This window comes from Euleptes europaea, chromosome 1, assembly GCF_029931775.1.
Source record: "Euleptes europaea isolate rEulEur1 chromosome 1, rEulEur1.hap1, whole genome shotgun sequence".
In the NCBI taxonomy this organism is placed as follows: Eukaryota; Metazoa; Chordata; class Lepidosauria; order Squamata; family Sphaerodactylidae; genus Euleptes; species Euleptes europaea.
In genome coordinates, this window is record NC_079312.1 from 134,635,383 (window position 1) to 134,661,970 (window position 26,588).

A 26,588-nucleotide genomic window follows, 5' to 3' on the forward strand; every position below is an offset into this window, starting at 1 on the left:
ACAGACGGATGCACTAACGGCTCCTTGGCCCAGGGGAATGCTATATGCTTTCCCTCCACTCCCTCTCATACCAAGAGTACTGAGGAGAATAAAAACATTAAACGCACACGTCTTATTCGTAGCCCCTTACTGGCCCAGAAGGCCATGGTTTCCGAGTTTAATCCAAATGTCTCACAACAACTTCTGGAGACTTCCAGACAGACAGGACCTTCTGATACAGGGCCCAGTATGCCATCCCAATCCAGGATGGTACAAAATGACCGTATGGGTATTGAACGGAGGAGACTTTGCAACTTAGGTTACAGTGAGGACATAATTAATACCATCCAGGCTGCACGCAAACCTTCAACTCAAAGAATCTACAATTCTACATGGAAAGCCTTCACTAGGTGGTGCAGACGCAAAGGCTTTAACCCACTCAAACCTAGAACACTTGGCATCCTGTCTTTTTTACAGGAAGGTCAACAGATGGGCTTAGCCACTTCTGCACTACACAGGCAATTAGCTTCCATAGCCACCATCGTTCCAAGAGTGGCAGGTTATAAAATATCCAAACATCCTCACATTAAATTATTCTTTAGAGGTCTAAGCATCATCAATCCTCCAACAAAACATAGGTTCCCTACTTGGAGCCTGCACACAGTATTGACAGCACTCACAAAACCCCCCTTTGAACCTCTTTCGAAGGTAGGGCTCAAATGGCTTAGGATGAAAGCGATATTCTTAACAGCCATAACATAGGCACGTAGAGTCTCAGAAATAGGTGCATTATCTATTCGCCCTGGTCTCATCACCTTCCACAAGGATAAGGTAGTACTCAGACATGATCACTCATTCTTACCTAAGTGCAATACAAAAGTCCACAGAGATCAAGACATTGTTCTGCCCTCATTTTGTCCCAATCCTAAGACTCCAAAGGAAAAGACATGGCATACACTAGATGTAAGGAGGGCCATTCACATTTATATGTCCAGAACAGAAAGTATCAGGACTTCAGAAGCCTTGTTCATTAACATATCACAGCCAAAGAGAGGTAAACCCATGTCAAGAGCTTCTATCAGTCGCACCATCTCATTGTGCATTAAGACAGCTTATAAGGAAAGCAAGCTACCAATACCGGGGGGCATTACTGCACATTCAGTTAGAAGTTCAGCAACTTCCACAGCCTTCGACAGGCAGGCTCCCATAGTTGAAATTTGTAAGGCAGCCACGTGGTCGTCGGTGTCTACCTTTGTACGACACTATAAGATGAACCTATATTCATCTTCAGATGCAGCATTCGGCAGACGAGTGTTGCAAAGTATATTACAGGACGTCTAACCCACCCTGGGCGGGGACTGCTCTTGTATGTCCCATTCTGAAGATGCCCTTTGTCCCTCTGAGCCGAGAAAGAGCCTTGGCTACTTACCATGAAGGCTTCTTCTGCTCAGAGGGACGAAGGGCATCTTGCCCTCCCAGACGTCTGCTTTATTTTCCTAGTGTTCTTTATAGTTCATTACTACCAGTTATACTTAAACCTTAGTCTCGTTAAGACTACTCTCCTCTAGACTCTCAGCGTCTTTTACTACTAATTGTTTATAACTTACTGATGACTTAAATGTTACAAGTTTTTTCTCAGTTACCTATATAAGGCTTGGAAAGTTTTTAACTGGCTTCAGGGGGCGTTTACCCTCAGTAGTCAAGGAAAATTTAAATATTAAATCCTGCCTCCCGAGCAAAGAGGAAAAAGGAAACACCCATTCTGAAGATGCCCTTCGTCCCTCTGAGCAGAAGAAGCCTTCACGGTAAGTAGCCAAGGCTCTTTTTACACTACACCCTCCTCTGGAGGAGTCCGTAACCAGCACCTGGGCTTGGCTGCGAAGACAAAACAAAAATGGAGAATTACTTGTGTTTGCTTATGGTACGATGTACATTTGTGTGTGAGTGAGTGAGAGAAGGAAGCAAGGGTTGTAAGCAGTGCATAGCATTTAGTTATACTGTTAGGGTGGTACAAGTAGGAAATGGGTAGAAATACTTTCTTCCTGGAATATGGGAATACTACAGTGCATTACCACAGCCTTGCTATTTGTCAATTGAGAGTTTGTTTTGATTTCTCTTAGATATAACTGAGCTGAAGGTGTTCGTGGACCTGGCCTCTATTTCTGCGGGAGAGAATGACATGGATGTAGATCGTGTTGCGTGTTTCCATGATGCCGTACAGGGCTACTCTTGTCTTCTGTATGAGCTGAAGCAGGAGTCTGGGTTTGAGGAGTTCATGGAGTGCTTGAAGAAATTGTGGAAAGCTCTGGAAAGTGACTGCAGCCTTCCCCAAAAATTGGTAATTCCTCCATCAGTATCTTAGTCCATCTGCTGCTGTTTATTTGATAAAAGATTTTAACCCTGCTTTGTGCTCATTGTGAGTTTACTGTTGAAGTACCAGAGCAGTGGTCTGCAGCCTTTCTAGGCCTGGGACTCAGTAAGCTGCATGGACGCAACATGAGTCTGCATTGCAAGGCGAGGACTGTGGGCAGAATAGAGAGGTGGGGACAGAAACTACAAGCCAAGGCACCAGGAGGTATACCACAGTGAGGAACAAGCCAAGGGACAGAGCCACGGAGGAATCCTGTGCTTTGCTGAGTTGATCTCTCTTCATTGCCCTGTTCCTTCTCTGAGTGTGTATGATAAAGAGCTCAGGAGGGGTGGGACCCTTGTTCTCTATACCGGCATGCTAGCGGCAGGTTCTTCCACAAGGTGGGGGTTGGGAATGGCAGCTCTGTAAGGGCTTGCAGTGCAGTAGGTGAGGCTCTGTAACTCACCATAGTGTCCCAACATATGGTGCCACCACCATACGGCACAGAATTCCTGCCTGAAGTACAGAGATGCCAAACATTGTCACTACTGAGGATATCCTACTCATAACTAATTAGCGCTGTATGTTCTGTATATGGAGAGTGCACTACTGCATACATTTTCTACTGTGTATGCTGCTACTTGAACTGGTAAAAGTTGTATGTTTCTGGCATGTCGCAAAATATTCTGTGCAGTTTTGAGCATTGAGATAAAGGAGGCTGAGCACAACTCTGTCAGCACACTGTTATTCCACCTCTGTGGTGGTTGATATGGGAAAAGGTATGGGGTTAGGAGGACTAAACTGGTTCATATTTTCTTATGCCACACAGCGGGATTCTGCCAGATACCTGGAATGGCTAAAAACCATAAAAGAGAGCCATGGCTCTGTGGAACTATCATCTATATCACTGGCGACCACAATCAATCGCAAAGGAATTTACGTAATTGAAGCACCAGCAGAAGGCCAGAAGGTGAGACGACAAGAAACCGTTGACGGCACACTGTTCCAATATTTGCAGCCTCGACTCTTGCCTGTGTTCTTTAGTGTCTCTCTAAACAGCCTGCTGTAAACAAAGCTAGCAAGAAAAGGACTTGTGCAGAGAAAAATTATAGTCACATCGATAATGTCTGTCAATGACTAATGGCCTGTAAGCCCACCCATTGGTAAACTGCTTTCATTATCAGTTTGTGGCCTCTCATTGCAGTAATGCCATTCTGAACAACTGTTTTCTCGTGTAGACCAAACAAAAGTGTCTTGTGGCACCTGAAAGACTGACAGATTTGTAATGGCACAACCTTTAGTGGCATGTATGCATGGGCATAAGAACAGCCATGTTGGATCAGACCAAGGCCCATCAAGTCCAGCAGTCTGTTCACACAGTGGCCAACCAGGTGCCTCTAGGAAGTCTGCAAACAAGACGATTGCAAATGGGGACATCAGAAGGCAATGAAATACGAAAGGTTCAGTCTATTATAAAGTTTTCTGTTGCAAGGCTTTAAATGTACATACAAGTGACCCTTCTCAAGTCAGGAAAGCATGTGGCTTTGCTCTTTCCTGTTAATACTGTTGTGAATGATTAATTTTTATATATTCATGAGATTTGCATTGCACAGCTACTGCTCTGCCATTAACGTAGAGAATATATTTGTGAACGTTGAAGACTTAGGGATTTCCCCCCATAGCATTCATGTGACTATAAGCTTGAGAACACAAAGCATAAAAAAGTAAACCAAATTCAGTTTTAACTGCAGCCACTTATTTATTTGAAAGGTTTCTCTGGAGACAGTCCTGTTCCTGACGGTCTCGGAAAGCCATGATGGCCAAGAAGAGCGGCGGCATTATTCGCTAGAGGAGCTGAAAGAACTAATGAACAAGCTGATGCTGATGTCAGGCAAAGCAGAACAAGGCGCAGAAGTAGAGAAGTTTTCCGAGGTTGGTTTCTAGCCTTACCATTCAGTGAATTTTTTTTGTATGTTGGCTTGCTGAGGAAGAAAGAGTACATTCCAAGCACTTTGCATTTCCAAAGTACATTAAAAAATGGAGATAAAGAGGAACTGATTTCAGACATCTGTTATACAGATTGAAGCTGTTCTGTGTTCTCTACTTATTACTGAAATGTGATTGGTTCTCTTAGAGACTGGATGTCCATTTTCTGGTCTCGCACAAGCATGCCTGACTCAAAATCAGACTGGGTCTTATAGACAGACCTGTTTGATTTCTCTGCAAAGATTTAAGCTGAAAGCATTGAAGAACCAAAATCTAGAGTGCCAAATATGCTTACTAACCAGGGGAGAGAATTTGGGAGGAGGGTGAAGGCCAAGAAAGGAAAAAATAACAGTTACTATATTTTGTCATTGCCTGTCATCCTTGTATTGATTTTCCCTGCAAAATAGTCAGAAATGTTGAATGGATTATGATGACATCCTTTCCTATTTCTAAAGAAAAGAACTATTCTGTCACTTCAGTGTAATGCCAGAGAAGCTTTCACTTCTGACTCTGTAAGTCAAGGGTTGACCATAAGGCATGGGTACAGACTACTGTGTGTGTGTATTTATTGACAGGTGTATAATTTTATTGCTATTTTGAGTTTTGCTTTGGTTGTGTTAATAGCATCTGTTCACTGGAACTATTTGTACTCTGTCTCCCACAATGTTTATTCTACACACAGGTATTTTCTGGTGTCCAGAGACTTGCACTGTCCTTCGTAAGACTGTATTCTGCTGGCAATATGCTCTTCCGATCTTGGATCACTAAGATAGACTGCTCGCCTAACAGCAAGTTCTGTATTGACATGGACTTCAATTTGAATCTTATGCAAGCCTTTTTTGGGAGTGGAGAAGTAATGGAAGTTCTCCCAGCCTTATGCAGAAAGATGGAGAGTTTCCTGGAGAGGTGGGACCGTTTCATGTCTGAAAAGCGATCACAGTATTTCTACTTAAATTATTACATGGCTGAGCAGCTTGTTTACTTGTGTAGAGAGCTTGGCTCCAAATGCCCTAGCGAAGCTGCTTTGTTGATGCTATCATTCATAAAGCACAACTGCAGCAAACAGGATGTCCAGAAGATCTCCAAACATCTGATGTCCAGAAAGGCAGAGAGCAATCCTGATGATCTTTTTGGGACAGTGGTAATGGAGAAAGAGCTGACTGAACAACTGGAGCATGTCTGGGAATCCTACATGAAGAGCATGAGTTCTTTCCTTCCCGGTTGCTTGGACATTGATACACTCGGCACTTACTTGGACCTTCTGGCAGGTATGGAGAACACGAGAGTTGTGCGAACATTCCCACAAGGCCTTCACACTGACAGGCCCAATCTCATCCTGTGTCCTCACTCTGAAGTGTTGGCTTCAGCCTTGGCCATCTACATGAACAGTCCTGAGGAGATGCTGCCTTCCTATGATGAGGTCTTGCTCTGTACACCACAGACCAGCTATGAGCAAGTGGCATTGTTTTTGAGGAGATGCCTCACTCCGGGCTGCAGTGAGAAGAAAATTTTTACATTGCTCTACGCAGATGAGTTGAGCTATGATGTTGGCTACAGATCTGAGGAACTGTTCCGAAGCCTTTACTTGAAACACCAGGATGATTATCACCTAGTGATTCTGTGTAACTGTGAGAGAGAGCACTGCTATGTCCCTGCTGCCTTCAGTCAGTTCAAAGTTCACATGATCCCTCAGCAACCCCTGAAGGACATTCAGAGATACCTTGGGAATCATTATGAAGCCACACAGTCTGCACATTCATCAGCTTCTGTCTTCAAGGATAAAATGTGTGTTGGGATTGTATCTTCCAGAAGAGCTGGAGTGGGTGAGAGAAACATTTTGAAAAGTTTTCCAAATTCTTAGAGGCCTAGTCTACACAAACGGCACAATTAGGTGGTAGAACACTTCAGAGCTAGTATAATGAAGTGGTTAGAGCACTGGACTGGGGACTTAGGAGACCCAAGTTCAAAATCCCTGTTCAGCCATGAAGCTCACTGGCCCAAAGTTGCTCAGTCATGCACTCTGAGCCTAACGTACCTCAGAGGGTTGTTGTGAGGGTAGTATGGAGGAGAGGTGAAATCATGTATGCTATCCTTGGAGGGAGGGTGGCTTAAAAATGTGGTGAATAAATCGCAGGGAAGATACTTCATTTTTATTGCCCCAGCATGTTAAAATACTCTGCAAATTAAACACTAGGACATCAGGTTCAGAGCCTAGCTCTTTGAATGCAATGTTGGTTTTCCACTTCAATGGAATTAAGGCAGGAGGGCTTTGAAAAAATACAATCCCTCAACTGCACCTCAAAGTGGCATTGAGCCTGTTCTACCAGCTCAGCACTTCTACCAGCCATCTTCTTGCCACCTCATTCTTCTGTGAGCGTAGACTCAGGCTTAAAACTTGGCGTTTGAAAGGTCAATGTACCATATATGTGATCAATCGGTCCAAATTCCAGTTATTGAGATGACACACCGGTCTTTAGTTTCTTGTTTTCTATGGTTAGAGGTATTGAAATTCATGACAGAAGAATCTGTGTCTCAGTGACAGAGCATCTACTATGCATGCTGAAGGTCCCAGAGTCAATCTCTGGGATCTCCAGTTAAAAAGATTAGGTAATTGGTGACGTAAAAGCCCCTTTACCTGAGATTCTAGAGAGCAGCTGCCTGTCAGAGTAGGCGGTACTGACCTTGGTCGACCAATGGTTTGATATGGCATAAGGCAATGCTTTTGAATCTGATCTCCTTAATTATGTAACAACTAGGGTAAATTTCTCAGCACATTTTTTAAATAAAAAGTTGAATTTCCTCAGCATTAAAAAAAAAGCAAAGCTAAATTTACTGAATCAGAATGAGGCATGTGCAGGTGAAGATGAGAATTCAGAATCTGATTCCATTTTCACTTTATATAATATAAAGATCTATTTAAAATAAGGTTTATTAAAACTTTGCTAATATGCATTATAATTTTATAATATCTACAGGAATCAAGGACTATGAGCACAATCCTGAAGGGGGTGGTGGATCCGTGGCGGCGGGGAACCGTGCCACCTGCTCCGAGGCTTCCCGGCCGCAGCGGAGGCAAAAAAAACCTTTGTTAACCATTTAAAATTTAGAAGGGGGAAAATGCCCTATAGCAAGCAGTGAGGCTGTGCTATCGGAAAAGGTGGCGCACCGAAAAAGGTGGTGCAGCCTTGCCACCACTCAAGGGGCATTCCCAGGGCAAAAGGGCTGTGGAAGCTGCCTAAGGGCAGGAAGCCCCCCCCCCCCGCTGGTGCTGGCTTCCGGGAAATCTCTGCTGGCATGGCTGCACTGGCGGTGGGGACTGGTAGCACCGGCATAGGTGCCACCTTATTCCATGATAAACTGGCACAGGGTCACGCCAACTCCTAAGGAGCTTTGGGGGCCCCCTTCAGGAATGAGCTGCCCGAGTTCATGCTACTACCATGTGTCAGCATGAATGCTTTCCTCTGTGTGTATGTGTGGGGGGGAGGGACGGCAGGGTTCTAGCATCTAAATTTTGTTGTTTCTTTTCTAATCAGTTATATGATCTTGATTGATACGACAAAACGGTGTCACCTGTGGAGCATGTCAAAGCTTTCTTTTTTATCCCCCTTAGGTCTTGCCAGATATTAGTGTTCTCAGTAATTTGCCGCAGCAGATTTTGTTGTCTGCTGTGGCTCGAAGTAATGTTGAGATTGGTTGAGGAATTTGCATGCTATTTTGAGGAACATCGAGGAATTCTAAAATAGAAAAAAAATGTATGGAGACCTGCATAAAAATGGTTTGCTTCTGTAGCCCGGAAGAATCCTTTAGTAGTTAGTAGTCACAGAATTCCTAGAATGAGAACTGAATTTCTTTACACAAGAATATGTCTTTAGCATTTCACTTATTTATGCTGATTTTTTAATCCATCAATTACGGTATCTTCATTTCTGTGGTGGTCCTTGTACACTAGTAGTGCATTCATTTATATATTTAAAATATGTAATGCCCACCTTTTCCCTGAGCATCCCTGTCCATGAATGCAAGGATCCATTAGGAAATAATGAGATTCAGATGTGGTATAAGATTTAACCGTATACTGTACCAGGGACCTGGTGCAGCTGGCCTCAGCAGGAACTGGTACATCTTGGAATATACCCAGGGGAAATAGCTGGTGTGGACATATCCTTGAATGTAGACTAAATTGTATCTGGTTTGTTGTTGTTGGTTATTGCTGATCAGTAATGCTTTTGTTATTAATAACAGGAAAATCTCTCTATATAAAAAGACTCCATGAGAAATTGAAGGCAAAACTTCATGATAATGAAATGCCAATAAAAACCATTCGGCTGATAGATCCCCATGTTGATGAAAACAAAGTGCTGAAGTCCCTCCTCCCATTCCTTAATCATCAGTACCAGAAACAGCCCATGATATTTCATTTTGACATCACCTCTTCCGTGAGTATACCGCAAATTTGACAAGGAGAGTTCTAGTAGTAAAAAATGTCCCCTTTCCCACACAATAAACTGGGGGGGGGGGCACAACTCTCAACTGGGGTCCTGCAAACTCTACAAGAACTGCTCCGGCTTCCAAGCACAGCCCCACTAAGCACACATGGGGGTGGGGGGTGGGTGTCGTCGTAAGAGAAAAGACTGTGCTTTCAATCCCCCGAGTCAAAGTAGTCCCATTCGGCAAATGCAGCTCTAAGGTGGGCTGGCAGTGGGGAATCCCGGTGCTTTGCTGCCGGAGGAAAAAGAGGGCCCTTTCCTTAAAAATCACCCCAGTCAAAATGATCCAGGCTACCTGAAGTGCGTACACAGAGGGCTAGGAATGGGCAGGGGGGTAAAGCAGGGGCCAGATGGGGCTGCAGTTATATGTGCAATGGGAACCAGTAATGCCTCTGATGCCGATGCTCCTCTTCAACTCCGGCTCACGTTCACAACCCCGGCTCCTTTCTCCCTGCCAAAGACCTGGCTACGTGGTCTGGATGATGCTTACTTGCTCACTCCTCTGATCCTCTCTGTCTGTTGCTCCTGCAAAATGAGGCCAAGGGCTGGGTGGAGGAGCCTTAAATCTGAAATGGGTGGGTACGACGACATTGCATTTGTGTCATGCCGTAGCCCCTCACCCCCAGGAGGCCATCACGCCCCTGTGGATCCATGATAGGCTGCTGCCAGGGGGAAGGCTGGCCCGGCTTCAGCCAGCATGCTCTTCTTCCATGTTGGTACAGTGCTCTGCGGCTGTAAAGGCAGCCACCGGTAAGTCTGTGGCCGCAATTTGTTGGTAATCAAATAGGAATGAGAGATTAAATGCATCCTTCTCATTAAGTTGTTCTCTTTTCCTAGGTCCAATCTGGAATTCAGGAATTTCTGTTCAAGCTTTTAGTTTTACATTATCTGGGAGATACGGATGGGAAACTTTGGCTGCGGAAGCAATGCCATTTGTATGTTATAGAAATTCTTGAACCATCTCCATCACCAGAAAAACAAACAAGATCTGTAAGTCAGTGTGTGTTGTGTGTGTGTGTGTGTAAAGTGCCGTCAAGTCTCAGCCGACTTATGGCGACCCTTTTTAACTACCGTGTACTTAAAGATATCTCTTTATATTAAATGTATAAATGAGCTAAGATGGCTGTAGTATTTTATTACCTAGAAAAATACTAATACATTTATAGATGCTTGTAGTAGTCATTAATAACTGGTTATCTCAAGTGGGAGGATGCCTGATGCTTAGGATGAATAGAATAAATAGACATATTTTATAAACAGCTGCTAACCCTATTTGAAGGTGCAAGTACTCAGTCAACTAGGTCTCCTTTCAAGAGCCATGAGCTGGTTACATACTCTTTAGTTGGTCAACCATTTCTCTTTCAATTAATTGGCTAGATTTAAGGAAATGCAGAAGCCTTTTGAAATGTGAAAAGCAAAATAACTTACAATTTAATAAACAAAGAGTTGTCACTCACTGTAAAGAGGCTACAAGCATACCTCAGAGATATTGTGGATTTGGTTCCAGACCACTGCCATAAAGAAAGTCATGTGATTTTTTTGGTTTTCCAGAGCATATAAAAGTAGTTTATTAAGTGTGCAATAGCATTATGTTTTTAAAAAAGTACTGTAATAATAATGAAATAGTTTGAAATATTGCGAGAATTACCAAAATGTTACAGAGACACAAAGTGAACACATGTTGTTGGAAAAATGGCATCGATAGACTTACTCGAAAATGCAATATCTGTGAGGGTGTGTGCGCGTGTGTGTGTGTGTTTCTATATATACATACACACACACTCACTGTGAGGAAACTGTATTGAATTGTCAGCCCTGCCAGCAAGTCAGAATTGGAATCCTATGCAGAAGTGATACAATGTTTTTGATTTTTATAACCTCTTTTTCTCTTTTATAGAAGACTCCTGGATTAAAATACAACCTTCTTGATGTGTTCCCCAAAATAATGTGCAGACCTCCCAAGGAAGTGCTAGAAATGGATATCCAGAGGAATTCATCCTATGGTTACTCAGACCCAGGAGTGGATGACAAAATTTTCCGTAGCGAGGCCTTTCAGAGACCATTCCAGTACTTAACAAGATCCAACAGAGGCGATAATCTTGATACGTTTCAGTATGAAGCCGGTAGTGTTGAAGGGACTGCAGTAAAATGCCTGCAGTTACTGCTGATACATTGTGGAGTAATAGATCCTTCTTGGTCAGAACTGAGAAACTTTTCTTGGTTTCTAAACATTCAGCTTAAAAATTGTGAAACGTCTGTGTTCTGTAACCCTTGTTTTGTGCAAGATACTTTGCAAGGCTTCAAAAATTTTGTGGTCACCTTCATGATTTTGATGGCCAGGGATTTTGCAACACCTTCACTTAATATTTCTGATGAAAGCCCCGGAAGACAGTTCTTTGACATGGAAGGAGTCACCGAAGAAGATCTTGTTCCGTTCCGCATTCGGAAAAAGTGGGAATCTGAACCTCACCCTTACATTTTCTTCAATCATGACGGTATATCCATGACGTTCATTGGGTTTCATCTCCAGGCCAGTACCGATGGTGGGATTGATGCTATTAATCCCTTGGATGGCACTGTCATCAAAAGGAATGTTATGTCTGCTCAGCTGTACCAAGGATTGGTCCTTCAGAGAGTTCCCTTCAATGTTAATTTTGATAAACTGCCCAGAGATAAGAAAATTGCAAAACTTTGCATGGTTTTAGGAATTGAATGGCCGATTGACCCTGATGAAACTTATGAGCTCACAACAGACAACATTCTAAAGATCCTGGCTATTGAGATGCGATTCAGATGTGGCATTCCTGTTGTCATTATGGGAGAAACTGGTTGTGGAAAAACCAGGCTAATAAAATTCTTGTGTGAACTGCGTAGGTGCGGTGCTAATACTCAGAACATGACTCTTGTCAAAGTCCATGGGGGCACTAGTGCAGACGCAATCTATAACAAAGTCAGGGAAGCAGAACAACTTGCTATTGAAAATAAGCAGCTTTGCCAATTTGACACGATCTTGTTTTTTGATGAAGCCAACACGACTGCTGCTGTCAGCAGCATCAAGGAAGTCCTGTGTGATCGCACAGTAGAGGGACAACCTTTGACCCACAACTCAGGCTTGCAGATCATAGCTGCATGCAATCCTTATCGTAAGCACACTGGAAAAATGATTCAGCGCCTGGAATCAGCTGGCTTAGGCTATCGTGTTAAAGCCGAGGAAACCAAGGAAAAGCTTGGCTCTATTCCTCTCAGGCAGCTTGTGTACCGTGTCCATGCGCTCCCTCCTAGCATGATCCCTCTTGTGTGGGATTTTGGGCAACTGAACAATGTTACTGAAAAATTATATATACAGCAGATTGTACAGAGACTTACTCGCTCAATACAAATGTCTAGAGCTGACATCACGACAATAACAGAAGTGCTTTTTAACTCACAGATTTATATGAGAAAACGGAATGATGAATGTAGTTTTATCAGCCTCAGGGACGTGGAACGCTGTGTGGAAGTCTTCAAGTGGTTCCATAGTCACAGTGAGCTCCTAATCAAACACCTGGCAAAGTATCTAGCAGAGAAGAGAACAGATGCAAAATACATCACGAGAAACACAGTTATTTGGTGTTTGGTACTTTCAGTTGGTGTTTGTTATCATGCCTCCCTGGAAAAGAAAGAGGAATACCGAAGAGTCATCAGCAAAGTCCTACCAGAGCCGTATGACAATGAAAAGGGAATCCTTGAAGAAATCAGCTTAATTCAGGATCTGTTCTTGAGTGGTGCACCTCTGAGGGAAACAATAGCAAGGAACTTGGCACTGAAGGAAAATGTGTTCATGATGGTAATCTGCATTGAGCTTAAAATTCCTTTGTTTCTTATTGGAAAACCTGGCAGTTCCAAATCTCTTGCCAAAACAATCGTGGCTGATGCCATGCAAGGGCAAGCAGCACATTCTGAGCTGTATAAGGAACTGAAGCAGATCCATTTGGTTTCCTTTCAGTGCAGCCCGCACTCTACTCCCGAGGGCATCATAAATACTTTCAAGCATTGCGCTCGGTTCCAAGAAGGGAAGAACCTGAAGGAGTATGTCTCTGTGGTAGTCTTAGATGAAATTGGTTTGGCTGAAGACTCCCCCAAAATGCCTCTGAAGACCCTTCACCCTCTCTTGGAAGATGGATGTGTTGATGATGACCCACACCCTCATAAAAAAGTTGGCTTTATTGGGATATCGAACTGGGCTCTGGATCCTGCCAAGATGAATCGGGGTCTCTTTGTATCCCGTGGAGACCCAAACAAAAAGGAGCTTATAAAAAGCGCAAAGGGTATTTGCTCTTCAGAACGCATCACTCTGCAAAAAATTGAACAGTTCTTTCCCATCTTTGCAAATGCATATGAAGAAATTTGCAAGAACCAACATAAGGAGTTTTTTGGGTTACGTGACTATTACAGCCTCATAAAAATGGTTTTTGCTTTGACAAAAGCATCTAAGAAAGAGCCATCTCCCCATGACATAGCAGAGGCCGTTCTCCGAAACTTCAGTGGCAAAGAAGATGTTAAAGCCTTGGACATTTTTATGTCTAAAATCCCAGAGAAAGAAGATATCATTTCCGAGAATATCGACACAATTGGCCTTGTCGAACAAAACATTTACAGTGACTGTCAGGATGGTGAATGCCGATATCTGCTAGTGTTAACACAGAATTATGCAGCCCTGCAGATTCTCCAGCAAGCTTTTTTCAAAGGAGAACAGCAGCCAGAAATTATATTTGGTTCCAGCTTTCCAAAAGACCAGGAATATACTCAGATCTGCAGAAACATTAACCGAGTGAAGATCTGCATGGAGACGGGAAAGATGGTGGTCCTTCTAAACCTGCAGAATCTGTATGAAAGCCTCTACGATGCCCTCAACCAGTATTATGTGCAGCTTGCTGGTCAAAAATATGTTGACTTGGGTTTGGGAACCCATCGAGTGAAGTGCAGAGTGCACCCTAAGTTCCGTTTGATTGTCATTGAGGAGAAAGAAGTGGTATATAAACAATTTCCCATTCCATTAATCAATAGGCTTGAAAAACACTATCTAGATATCAATACTGTGTTGAACAAATTGCAGAGGGACATTGTGGAAGAACTGAAGAAATGGGTGAAGAACTTCATAGCAGTTGATACAGAAAAACATTTTATAGGCCAGCAAAAATATAGTCCTTCTGATGCCTTTGTTGGGTATCATCCAGACACCTGTGCATCAGTTGTCCTGCAAGTGACAGAGGAGCTAAAAAGGGATTGTCCTCTTGAAGAATTGATGTCAAAAATACAAGATCAGGCCACACTAGTCCTCTTGAACTGTGCAACCCCAGATTCTGTGGTTCGTCTTGGTAATTCCCGACTGGGGGCCTCTCAGGCGGATCATTTAACTAGGATCTACTTTCAGCAACAGCAGCATGATTCTCTAGCAGATTTCCTCCATGCTTGCCTTTGCACAGAGTCCAGGGGTTTTGCAGTCTTCACTGAGGTGAGTTGTTCAAAGATTATTTCCTTTGTTATTTTATATACTTAAAGATTCAGAGCTCTTAGGAGATGACATTAGAGCTTCCCTTGGGACTGTAAGCATGGGAATGTACTTCTCAAATAAATTAGTGGTACATTTCAGTGTTTTCTTTAGCAGTTAGAGCAAGAGTCCAGTAGCACCTTAAAGAATAACAAAATTTCTGGCAGTGTATGAGCTTTTGTGAGCCACAGCTCACTTCTTCAGATATCTTTAGTGTTTCCTTTATAAAAGGTAAAGGTCCCCTGTGCAAGCACCGGGTCATTCCTGACCCATGGGGTGATGTCACATCCCAACGATTTCTAGGCAGATTTCGTTTAAGGGGTGGTTTGCCAGTGCCTTCCCCAGTCATCTTCCCTTTACCCCCAGCAAGCTGGGTACTCATTTTACCCACCTCGGAAGGATGGAAGGCTGAGTCAACCTTGAGCTGGCTACCTGAAACCAATTTCCATCGGGATCGAACTCAGGCCGTGAGCAGAGCTTGGACAGCAGTACTGTAGCTTACTGCTCTGCGCCACGGGGTGCTTAGTGTTTCCTTTAGATTTTTATTTAATCTCTGCCTTGAATATGATTCAGTACTGCTAGAATGTGTTGAAGTAAGCTGTGTGTGTGTGTGTGTGTGTGTGTGTGTAAAAACTGCTCTCCAGTCGCAGCTGACTGGCGGCAACCCCAGCGACGGGCTTTCAAGGCAAATGAGAAGCGTAAGTGGTTTGTCATTACCTTCCTCTGCAAAACCTTCCTTGGTGGTCTCCCTTCCAAGTTACTGACTCTGCTTAGGTTACGGGATTTGTCAAGGTCGAGCTATACCATGCTGCTTTCCCTCCTCAAGCTGGGACTGTAAAGATGAAGACTTGCAGCATGTAAGAATGAAGCAACCAGCAAACAGGTCTAGTTTTTGTTGAATGTATTAATCCATTGATTGGGTGTTTTTTTTATAGCTGGTTAGGATGATGTGAAACTCAGTGAAACTATCTACATGACTGCCATGAGCAGCTGGTACTCTGTCCTGCTGAGTTTGTTAAGATCCATAGGTAGATCATGCAGCAGGAATGTTTTGAAACTAGAATTTGACAACACAGTGTCAGGGTTTCCTTGGGGAAGGGAGGAAGGTGCCTGAATGCTGTTCCTAGGTGTTGGTTGTTTACATTTTCTATTGCCACCATGTGTTGTTTCCCTCCCCACTTCATTTGCATGTTCCTTATGTGGCTCTTGGAATGTTCAGTTGTGCAAATAGGAGATTGAATCCTCATTGGACTAGATGAACCTGGAGGTCCCTTCCAACTCTGATTCGATGATTCATCCAAGCTGTAGGATGTGCCAACAGCTTGGCCTGTGATGGCTGGAAACTTTACTCAAAGCTTTTCTAGTTTCCAGAGTGAGCTTCCAGTCTGATATCTTAGGCATGTTCAAGAGCCTTCATGCAAACAGTGTTTGTTGTAGTGAAAATGCTTTATTTGAACAATATTCAGCAGGGGTCCCCAACATATGGTGCCTATGGGCACCATGGCACCCACTAATACCTTTCGTGGTACCCACCAAGTTTTTTTAGAAAGTGCGTGGAGCCAGGTGGGGCTCCTGCCCAGCAAGGCTTCTGATTGCCCATTGGAGATTTGATTGGTTGTGCAGATTAAAATAGTGTTTTGGTGGCAGCTGCCACTGCAACATGGGCTTTATTCTCTCACTCCTCTTTCCCAGTGTATTTTTGAAAAATGCTCCTCTTTGTCTTCAGCCCTTGGGTTTCTTTTGTGTGTGTGTGTGGGGCTCTTGTCTCCCACAGCGGCCATTTTGTGGTTGTGCCTACCACGCTGTGACAGAATTCCAAAGGTTCCCACACTCAAAAAGCTTGGGAAACCTTGGTATACAGTAATCTGCATCACTCTCATTGGTTTTAACAATGGTGTGGCTTCAAGGGAGGACTGGGAGGGCTGCTGTGTAAGAAATGTAGGCCTATTTAGTCCTGCAGAAATCTCTGCCAATGTCCACGTCAGGATTCCATGGTTTGGGCAACAACTTCTTCCCTTTTTAGGAAGATGCTTAAAATGTTTTGACCATGTTTGGGAAATAAACTTGCTTTCTTCTTTACCATTTTAGATCACTACTTTCTCCAGGCTCCTGACAACTGCAGACGTGGAAACCTTGGCAGCAGAAGTACAGAGCAATATCGAGAGCATCAAAGTTTTGTCCTTGCAGCAGTTTGACACAGAACATGCATTTTTGAAAGGAATCCGGTGAGCTCCTCCCTTTCACAGAGTATAAGGCTTATAAGGCAGGCAGAGTAGAAAGAGGGGGTTGAAGGGAAGGATGGGGTTGCTGCACTGTTTACCATTGGGGGAGGTGTGCGTGTGAGCGTTGCTGTGCAGGCAGGACTGTGCTGAAAATCTTGTAGAGTCCTTCCATCTGTAGGAGGCGTGGCCTCTGAGTCTCCCACCCGTCGCTCCTCCGCAACCTGAAGGGGGCGGGCCAGTGGAGCTTCCTCGGCCTCAGACCATTCGGAGGGAGAGTCTGAGTCGACCTCTCCCTCCGATGAAGCCAGAGTTTCACCACTGCCAGTCGCCAGCACGGAGCCTTCTGACTATCCTTCTCCTCGGCCTCCGCCCAAGTGGCCTCCTTTATAGGCCTGGCTCCACCCCCTCCTCTCTGGCCCCACCCCCCGAGGCCTTATTAGGACTCTGAAAGCCCTCCCCCGGAAGCCGGCCTTCCTTGGCTGGCTTCCGTCCCCGTGTTGCTGCACTCACGCCCGGGGCATGCCCACCCGCCTCCCAGCTGGTCCGCCGGGCTGCCGCCCGTACTCCGGGCTGAAGCGCCGCCTCAACCCTGCCCAGGACACGCCCGCCCGCCTGTCAGCTGGGCGGCAGGACGGTTGCCCTGGAGGCTGACTGGGACGCCACGGCTGCGTGCCTCCCTGCCTTCCTGCCGCGCTTTTGCAGCGGCCTCTCCGGGGCACTCCTCTGGCCGTCGGCTACGCCCTCCGATGGAGGCGTGCTGGCCGGCTCCTTCCTCTCAGTGCGTCCCATCGGTGGTTGAGCCTGTGGGAGGGAAAAACCCGGTAAGGGGCCGGTTACCCTGTTGTGCCCGGGTCCTTTCTGACCCCTCCCTATCTCCTGCAGTCTGCCTGGGTGGGAGGTATTGTTCAGGTCCCGACGGTCCCGGTCCGTCTCAGGACACATCAAAATGCTGGGATTTTGGGAGCATGTATGGCTGTTGTACTAACTATTCTGTGGATGTGTGTGTAGCAGTTTACTGCCCTGCCAACACCAAAAACAGAATCTTATCTTTTTTTTTTTTTTTGTCTCATCTGCTTGTTCCAGGAGTTTCCTTGATGTGACACCTGGAAATAAAATCTTGATTATTCAGACTGACTTTGAAAATGGATCTCTCAGCGCGCAGCTTGTTGCCTCCGCTAAGTATGTTGCATGATAGGTGGCATTGTGTGATGTGTTCTTAGGATTGCCAACCTCCAGGTAATAGCGGGAGATCTCCTGCTATTACAATCTGATCTTGGTGTTTAAGCATGGTCAGACCACTAGGGTTGCCAACCTCCAGGTAATAGCAGAAGATCTCCTGCTGTTACAGGTGATCTCCAGCCGATAGAGATCAGTTCACCTGGAGAAAATGGCCGCTTTGGCAATTGGACTATGGCATTGAAGTCCCTCCCCAAACCCTGCCCTCCTCAGGCTTTGCCTCCAAAACCTTCTGCCAGTGGCGAAGAGGGACCTGGCAACCCTAAGTGTTGTCTAGACCCTCAATTCCATCGGCCTTGAGCCTGTGATAGTAGTCCTTAGTGACTGTTGGTTCAGATCAGTTTTACGAGGTCCACACATTTTGGGCAAGATGGGGGAGGGGTGCAAACTTGGTTCAGAGCAAGCAGAACCCATCGGGTATTCGCATAATATGAATTTTGGGCTGTGGAGAGATGAGCCTTATTGTTCTTAAAACAATGAAAGGGGGGAGTTGATTTGAATGGAAGCTGCTCATAATGCACAAGACAGGAGGGTGAAGGTGTTCTACAATTCTGCATGACTGGTGGCAAAACCCTTTCCCTTCCCTTGCAGATACTCAGCAGTAAATGAAATCAACAAAATTGATTTGAACAAGGCCTCAGTTTTTGTGCTTTTCATCACTAAGCTGTCACGAGTTGAAGGAGGAAGTTCCTATGTGGGGTTTCATGGAGGTAGGACTACCTGTATAAAGGGCTGTAGAATAATGTTTGCTTTTCCTGCTAGTCTGACATCAGTGCCATTGCAGAACCGCCAGCGTGGTGTAGTGGCTAAGAGCGGTGGACTCTAATCTGGAGAACCGGGTTTGATTCCCCACTCCTCCACATGAGCAGCGGACTCTAATCTGGAGAACCAGATTTGTTTCCCCACTCCACGTGAAGCCTACTGGGTGACCTTGGGATAGTCACAGTTCTCTCTGAACTCTCTCAGCCTCACCTACCTTACAAGGTGTCTGTTATGGGGAGGGGAAGGGAAGGCAATTTTAAGCTGCTTTGAGACTCCTTAAAGGTAGAGAAAAAGCGGGGTATAAAAGCCAACTCTTCTTCTTTTCTTCTTGATGCCCCATCTGTTGCATCCACCATAGAAAATGTATTTCTTTCATATATATTTGATGTTGCTTCTGTTCAGCATTGCAATTAATATTTTTGATCTCAACTGGTGGATAAAGAATGCCATTCAAATATGAAAGTTCATTTTATTTGTTACACCTATGGACTGTGCCCTCTAGAAAAGACTGAAGCGAGTAGAATTTTGTCCTACCCAGGCGTGTTCCTGCTAGGCTATTCAGAAGGATGTCATTGTCAGTGTTATCAAGTGTCACTGAAAAGTTCAGGAGAAATGTCGGGAACGTGTTCCCCATTTCAGTAGACTAGTATAGATCATCTGTCAGGGTGACCAAGGGCCAGGTCAGAATCCAGACTGAAAGGGCTCTAGATTATCACTTGCACAGAAGAACACCAGGAGTGCTTCAGCCATCACTCATTCTAATATTTTCCCCAGAAATGCTAAATTTAAGGTGGATTTTATTTTATTAAAATAGTTACCATGCTGAGGAAATCAAAAGATACAAAATGCCATGCTTCTAAGGCACTGTTTTTAGTCATCCTTATCTGAAGGCTTGGCTGGACAGCAAAGTAGTCTCAAATACTAGTAAACGATCATAGTAATATTAGAGTAGAGAAAATGAAAGCAGGTCTGAATGACTTATGCATCTATGTGTACTTTTGAAATAATCTCAATATGCAGTAAAAACATTTAAGAAAGAGCCTGCAGTAATGCAGTAAAAACATTTAGTAAAAACATTTAAGAACCTGCTGAAAATTACTGCTGATGAAAAGATTTCCATTTTTAAACATTATTTATTTGTGTTTTTTACAGTCCACCACTCTCACTTAGACCCAAGGCTGATCACACAGTCAATATAATTGGTGGCCACAATGGAGAAACATGTGTATGGGCAGCTGTTGATTTTGCCCATATGCAGGTTGGCACCTGTAGAAGCCCCTGCTGACATGAGTGAAACTGTTTGGCAGAGCATAGGGGGAAAGGCAGTCTTGCAGGTATGAGGATCCAGGGCCATGAAGGGCTTTGTATGTGATAGCCAATTCTTTAAACTGAGCCTGGTAACTAATGGGTAGCCAATGGAGTGACTGCAGAATGGGAGCAATGTGTATGCACTGTCTAGCTCCCACTAATAGCCGAGCTGCAGCATTCTGCACTAACCCCAAGGCTCTTAACCAAGTCAGCCGAACTCCATCAAAAGTGGGGTGTACTATGTCTTTCAAGATCTCCACCTTACCAACCAGCATTACCTCTGTCTTTTCGGGGTTTAGTTTCAATTTGTTCGCTCTTAGCTGATATAGGATCTCTCCGGCATCATCAGGAGATTTGGATAAGGGTACATACAGCTGGGTATCATGTGCATATTGATGACAATAGTGGAGCATGACTGTCTCACCTTGTCTCTTCTGCTGCAAGCCAAAACGTGTCCTGAAATACTGCTCCTGGGGCACAGTGGCCCCAGAAATAAAACGGGAGATCTGCGGAAGGAGGGGGCGACCCCCTTTCTATCGTTGGAAATAATAAGTGGGATCCAATAAAACAACAAATACCTGTATTGCAGTACATTGTTTGAATAGTATGATGGGGAAGCATGTGTACAGTAAAGCTTTCTAAACTTAGATTCATGTAGTCTCTTACTGGTGTCTTCACTATGAACAGTGAAGAATGGACATTATTTTGTTTACAGGATTGATTATTACCTTTGGTTAAAAAAAAATAGAGGGCATATCTAGGTAGTGAAGCCATTGTCAGTCCCCCATCCCCTCCCGAGATTAATTTACTGATGTAATCTAGGGCTCACTGTGAATTTAGTACAGCTTTGCACTTCCCTGTAATCCTATTCTCAAAATTTTGTACTTTTGTTACATTTTTAATTAGTCAAACCTAGAGGAAATTTAAAATAACTGAAGCTCTTCTGGAGGAAATGGCTGGTTTGGTGAAATGAGAAGTCTACGGAAATCAGTGTTAAGAGCACCCATGTATTTGGGCTCATCTGGATTTGGTTTGTGTTGGAATCTGTTTCTGAGAATCTTTCAGTGCAACCTATAATCCTGAAACATACTTGTTCATTAGGGCTGTGGCAGTCTGTTCACATTGATGATCTGAGGAGGTCCGAGGATATGGTCTCTGATGTAACACTGCTGAGAAATGTTGCCATCAGTCAGCTGTTTCCGGAGCAAATGGGAGAGCCTGCAGGAAATCTTGGATGTAAGAATTTCAATAGTTTGGTAGCCACCTGAAGAATGTGTGTGTGTGGGGGCGGGGGGTATGTGCTTGCATGCATAAGCATGGAAATGCACATGGGTTTGCATGTCTTGCACATGCATGTAACAGCTGTTTCTGGCAGTCTGAAAATTCCCAGACTCTGAGTTTACCAGAAGGCAAATCTCATTACTCTGAGACATTCTGTATTATAGTTGTATTGGCAGAGGGAGTAGAAGAAAAAGAAGATAAGATGGAGGTAGAAGAGCCGACAGCGCCTGAACTGGAAAAAAAGGCTGTAAGTTCAGATCCAGTGTGTATTATTTTAATTATGCTCTTTGACTCTTGGAAAAAACACAGGGCACTTGTTATTGATGCTAGCAAAAGATCTCAAAATAATTCAGAGGAAATGATTATTTTTGCCCTCTGTCTTACTTCATATGTCATTTTTCCCCGGTGACATCTTTAACAATATAAGAATACTGATTTGTATTTTGGGGGTTCATTCACATTTTGCACCCTTGAAGATATAACATGTATAATGAAGGACCTCGCTGTCTTCAGTGGCCTCCAGTCAAACAGAGCAGACCCCCTACCTTGGCAGCCAGAAGGGGTGTAGCAGTGAGAGAGTATGCAGCTTTCAGTCTCATCTTCCTAGCTTTGTGCTTCTAGCAAGGACTTGCTGCCGTGGCCACTCTTTCCCATGTAGCAGCAGTATGCAGCTGTTCTGCTTCATGGAGCCCTGCCATACCAGTTCTTTCCCGAGCTTATTCTCTTTGCTGGTGTTCTTCTCAGAGCAGATCCTTACGCTAACTGCCAGTGTTGCAATGGGAATGTCCCACCATTATCACCTCTACTGATACCTCCACTGGTTCCAGATATGGAAGAAGCAGAAGTGGGCTTCATTATATTTATTAAAATGTTTCAAATAAATAAAAATATTCTTTCATTAAGAAGGAATAGTTAATGTGTTATTAGACCGGGCTGTTTCAGAATACTAATAGGGTTTTTTCCCCCTCCATGCCTGGGAAGACCCAAGTCTTAGACACCACCATCCTTCTGAGGACCTGTGTGCAAAGTGCTGTGGGAATGCTGAGGGACCAAAATGAGGGTTGTAACCGCAGCACTAGGAGAATTGAAATCCTCCTTAATCTCCTGTGTGAGGCAGATCCTTTGAGAGGTATGAATGACTAGAAGCTCTTGATTCCATAAAACGGAAAACGTTTTTTGAAAACCTTCCAGAATGCATTATATGTAAATTTATTCCACAATGTATGAAATCCCACAGTTAACTTGGCTGACCTAACAAGCATAGAAAGGGTAAAGAGGATGAGAAATACCATTTCTACTTTGTGTAGTTTGGTACAGCCAGTACTACTTAATGCATTTTGTTCTTCAGGGTAGTAGTTAATTGGGTGCAGTAGAAAGCATTCCGGAACAGAATGCATATTTGCTATTTCAAAGATGATAGTCAAGTGCTATAGAAACGAGGAAATAATGACTGATGTTAATGAATCTAAGTAAATTAGCTGCCAGCCTTATATTTTTGCTTATTGGCTAACTTTTAAGTGCTGAAGCAGCAGGGCTTCTCTTGGTAAGCTTGGACTCACAAAAAGATAGGGGCTTCTGCATACTGGGAATGGGGTGGAGGATGAAGACACTCCAGCTATGCAGAAAAATATTACTTTGTGAATTTGAAAAAAAAAAAGAGAGAATTCCCCCAAAGCTATCCAAATGAGGATGTAGTATGAACATTGTCCTCTAGGAGACTTGGACCATCAATTAAAAAGGAAATTGGAAATTTTCCTTCTCAAGTTTATAAAAGTTTATAGTTAGGATGAGAGATTTGGGCCAGGGGAGAATTTCCAAGATTCTTATTCCTCATGGTTTCCCAACTTATAAGGAGAACTAATCGGAAAACGTCTGTTGTTTTTTTTCAGCCTCTTTCTTGAGAATAACAAATAATCGTCTCTTAAGCCTTTTGAGTGAGCAAGAGGAAAACTCGTGCACCATGAAGGAGTGGGTGCTGCGGGAGGCATTAAACCTCAGTGCCCTCCAGGAAGCAGGAACTTTCAGGTATAGTCAATTATCAACATTTCAGTAGATCTAAAAATACAGGGCAGAATCCACCGCCACCCTCGCCCCATGTATCCTAAGGCACTTCTTGGCACACAGAGGAGGAATGCCTGATTACTACATTGTGGTCTTTGCATCACACTTGTGGGTTTTGTGTCTATGCACAAACTTTTACCTTTGGGGCACAAATAATTGTGTGCAGTATTAGAACAAAAAACGTTGCATAGAACATGATGCCTGAATTAATAGCTCTGTGTGCCACTTTGAAAGGAAACGTGTCTGAGCTGGTAATATTAATTTTAGGAGTAGTATACCGTCCTTCAGAGGCATGGTTCACCCTTTTTGACAGATGCTACCAAGGAATGGAATAAGGAAGTCCTAACAAAATTGGGTTAAAATGGAGGGTTTAAGTAATTTTTTTCTTCCTCTATATTATTCCATAATCTGTTCTACTAGAGTGCTTCTGAAAGTCTTTGTTGGTGTTTAACATCATGTTTTTAATGCCTTGTTTTAATTGTTTATATTGATGTTTATACAGGCGCACACTGTGGAAGCGGGTCCAGAATGTAGTGACTCCATTTCTGGCTTATATGGTATCGATCTTAGACAGAGATGCCAACCTGGATTTACTGATCAAACCAACAGAAAACTCTGTGAAGGGTTTGTGGATGTTCATCTTCAATGATCTGAAGCTTCTGAATATCTCTTATGTTATTGGCCAAGGCAGGTGAGTTGTGTAAAGTGACCTTAGTGATGGCTGGTGAAATGCTTTTTTGTTTGCTTGTGAATAGGGTTTTAAGTGCATGTATGGTATTATCATTCAAGTTTCTGCTTCAGTTTGGAAATGTATGCCAGTAATAAGCCCAGATAAATTGGATGCCCCTTTTCTGAGTGGGTCTTGCTTATGAAAGATATAGTGGTTGCTTAACTCAAGAGATCCATGCCATGAGTCTTTGTCTTGTTGGAGATAAATAAAATCTCATGGGTTGTTGCAAGACAGCACTACAAGAGCAATCCTGAGCAGATCTATTCAGAATCCTACTCAAGTCTGTTCAGTGGGGCTTATTCACAGAAAAGTGTTCTTGGGATTGCACTTTTAACCTCTTATTTTTTCTCTTGAATGCTGATTAAACAAAACCTCTTTCCATGCTGAAACGTCTGAAATGATACACTAAGCTTCCTGCTTGGTAGAGGACACACCAAGTTTGCTGAACACATTTTCCCTGTATCTTCTCCAGCTCTCAGACTGAAACAATTTTGGTGCAGAGTTGCTTTCAGGGAAGTGTGACTGCTGTCAATGAAATGCCCTTCAGCTGGAGGATAAAAGATTATTTGGAAGACCTTTGGGCTCAAGCTCGGTACATCACTGGCGATAAAGGTGAGAATACAGTGAGAGTGCAGCAGGTGTGGGGAAAGCCTATTAGTACACTTCAGACTGATTTGAGGGGACTGTAAAGGTGCAATCCCTTTCTGATGCTGCTTTTTATTTTTATTTATTTAAAATATTTATACCCCATTTTCTCCTAATAAGTGGGCTCAAAGCCCATGCCTCTTTCAGATACCCAGTCAAAATATTTCATTTTATCTAGGCTTTTAATTAAGTCTTGGTCTGTTAACATCATTTTTATAGTCTGCTTTTAGCCTAAGTACTGAGCATGACTCATTTTAAGCTTCTCAGTGTTTTGTGCTGTGGCTGGGTTTTAATTATTTATGGTGTTTTATATTTTTATTATTTATGTTTTGGGTAGGTTTCATTGAGAGGTGGTGTAGCAGTTGTCTAAATAAAGATGTAAACTGGTTTTATTTAATTAAAAACCTGCTTAAATCTCAATCCATATAAATACAGTAAAGGAGAAAGCAAGCCTGTACTTATTATCTATCACACGGACTGATCTTTAGTCATGCCTCACCAAATGCACACTGTCTGCCTCTGGCTTTCACTGGCCTTCCTCTCTCGTGTTCAAGTGAATAATACAGAGAGTAGCTTTTGTTTTCTGTTTCCAAAAGCTAATAAGGAAATAACCTGGAGCAACTTGTTCATCTTCAGTGCAGCCCCATATTTGGGGACTGCGCTTGCGCAGACCTGCCATTGGTAGAAGTTTCTAGCCTCCGAGATACAACGGGTGCCCCTCCCCCTTGGAGCAACCAGGATGGCTTTTCCCACCAAATCCATCATGTGCTCTGAGGGGGGCCACCCCTTTCCTCCTCAGTTCCTTTTTCTGCCACTGTTGTGTGTGGGCGTTTCTTCCTCTTCGCTGCAAACGAGTTAGTTCTGGAGCATTTCTTTCTCCATATCTTCTCCATTGGTCATTGTCAGGGCATTTCTTCTTTGCCAACGTGTTTCTCTAAAGGTTTGACGTAGCTTTGGCTGACCTAACCTCCTTAACCCTCCCCTGACCATCAGCATAGGCCGTGGCTGCAGGTCTCCAGGCCATGATGGCTTCTAAGGCATTTTTCAAGAAGTGCACTCGATGTAACACCAACGTGCCTTATACTGATGAACATGAGGAGTGCTTACTTTGCCTGGGGGAAGTGCACAATGTTCAGGCTTGTACCATCTGCCTGAAATTCACCCCAAAAAGCCGAGTTTTTTGCCTGAAGGCTGCCGTGTGGGAGAAGACTCTGAAGTTGGTCTCCATTCAGGTTGGAACGCAGCAAAGACCAGCCTCGGTCCAATCGGCCTCCACTCTGTCTTTGACAGAAACACAGACTGAGACCTCATCGGTCAGATCCATGCTGGTCACTTTGTCAAAACCAACTACTGTGTTGCCTTCGGTTTCGACAGTTCCAGAAAGATCCAGGGCTCCCATCAGTTTCAGAGACTTTGGTATCGGTTCCGACGGGTCCGAGCACCTCCAGTTTGGTTCCTGTGGTTCTGGGGACCTTGATCTCTGTTCTGTCAGCTGTGGAATTGATGGGTGCAAAGTGCCATAGACCATCCTCTGCAAGTCAACATACCTCAGGACCTTCTGCGAAAAAGCAGAAGTTAAAGCACATTTTAAGTAACGTATCTCACAGGAGATCTCTGGGGATAGAGTCAAAAGCCCCTTTAAGATCTAAAAAGGTAGCATGTAACTTGGTGCCACGTCTCCCACTCTGTATTTGTTGGCTAGATGGATGAGGGTAGCACAGTGATCCAGGGAAGACTTTCCTTGACAAACTTTCTTGACTTGCTTGCATTGGCTTCTGAAACATCTGCATATAAAACCATAAAATGCCGGATTCTAGATATAGAACTCCAAGGACTTAATTGTGCAGCCAGGAAAACCTGTTGTCCGTTATATCTGGGGATTTCACCATCTTTGGCTGGCCCAGCATTCTATTTCTACCACCTGACCAACCCACAGCAACGTAGAGCCATAGCAACATAGAACAAGGATTAATGTTCTACCCTCAGCTGTGCTATTAGGGAGGGTTCAGAG

The 26,588-nt window shown here is 43.8% G+C and overlaps 1 protein-coding gene across 1 annotated transcript in view; it reads left to right on the forward strand.

Moving 5' to 3' along the window:
• The window catches only part of RNF213 (ring finger protein 213), a 97,585-nt gene that overhangs the window by 31,170 nt on the left and 39,827 nt on the right, over nt 1-26,588 (forward strand). The window contains exons 10-25 of the mRNA XM_056848648.1: nt 2,100-2,317; nt 3,159-3,299; nt 4,100-4,261; nt 4,998-6,138; nt 8,558-8,751; nt 9,640-9,792; nt 10,700-14,296; nt 16,421-16,557; nt 17,638-17,733; nt 18,382-18,500; nt 20,962-21,096; nt 21,306-21,388; nt 22,123-22,270; nt 23,031-23,166; nt 23,705-23,893; nt 24,405-24,544. Coding sequence (XP_056704626.1) covers nt 2,100-2,317; nt 3,159-3,299; nt 4,100-4,261; nt 4,998-6,138; nt 8,558-8,751; nt 9,640-9,792; nt 10,700-14,296; nt 16,421-16,557; nt 17,638-17,733; nt 18,382-18,500; nt 20,962-21,096; nt 21,306-21,388; nt 22,123-22,270; nt 23,031-23,166; nt 23,705-23,893; nt 24,405-24,544 — 6,789 coding nt within the window. The remainder of the gene's footprint in view (nt 1-2,099; nt 2,318-3,158; nt 3,300-4,099; nt 4,262-4,997; nt 6,139-8,557; nt 8,752-9,639; nt 9,793-10,699; nt 14,297-16,420; nt 16,558-17,637; nt 17,734-18,381; nt 18,501-20,961; nt 21,097-21,305; nt 21,389-22,122; nt 22,271-23,030; nt 23,167-23,704; nt 23,894-24,404; nt 24,545-26,588) is intronic.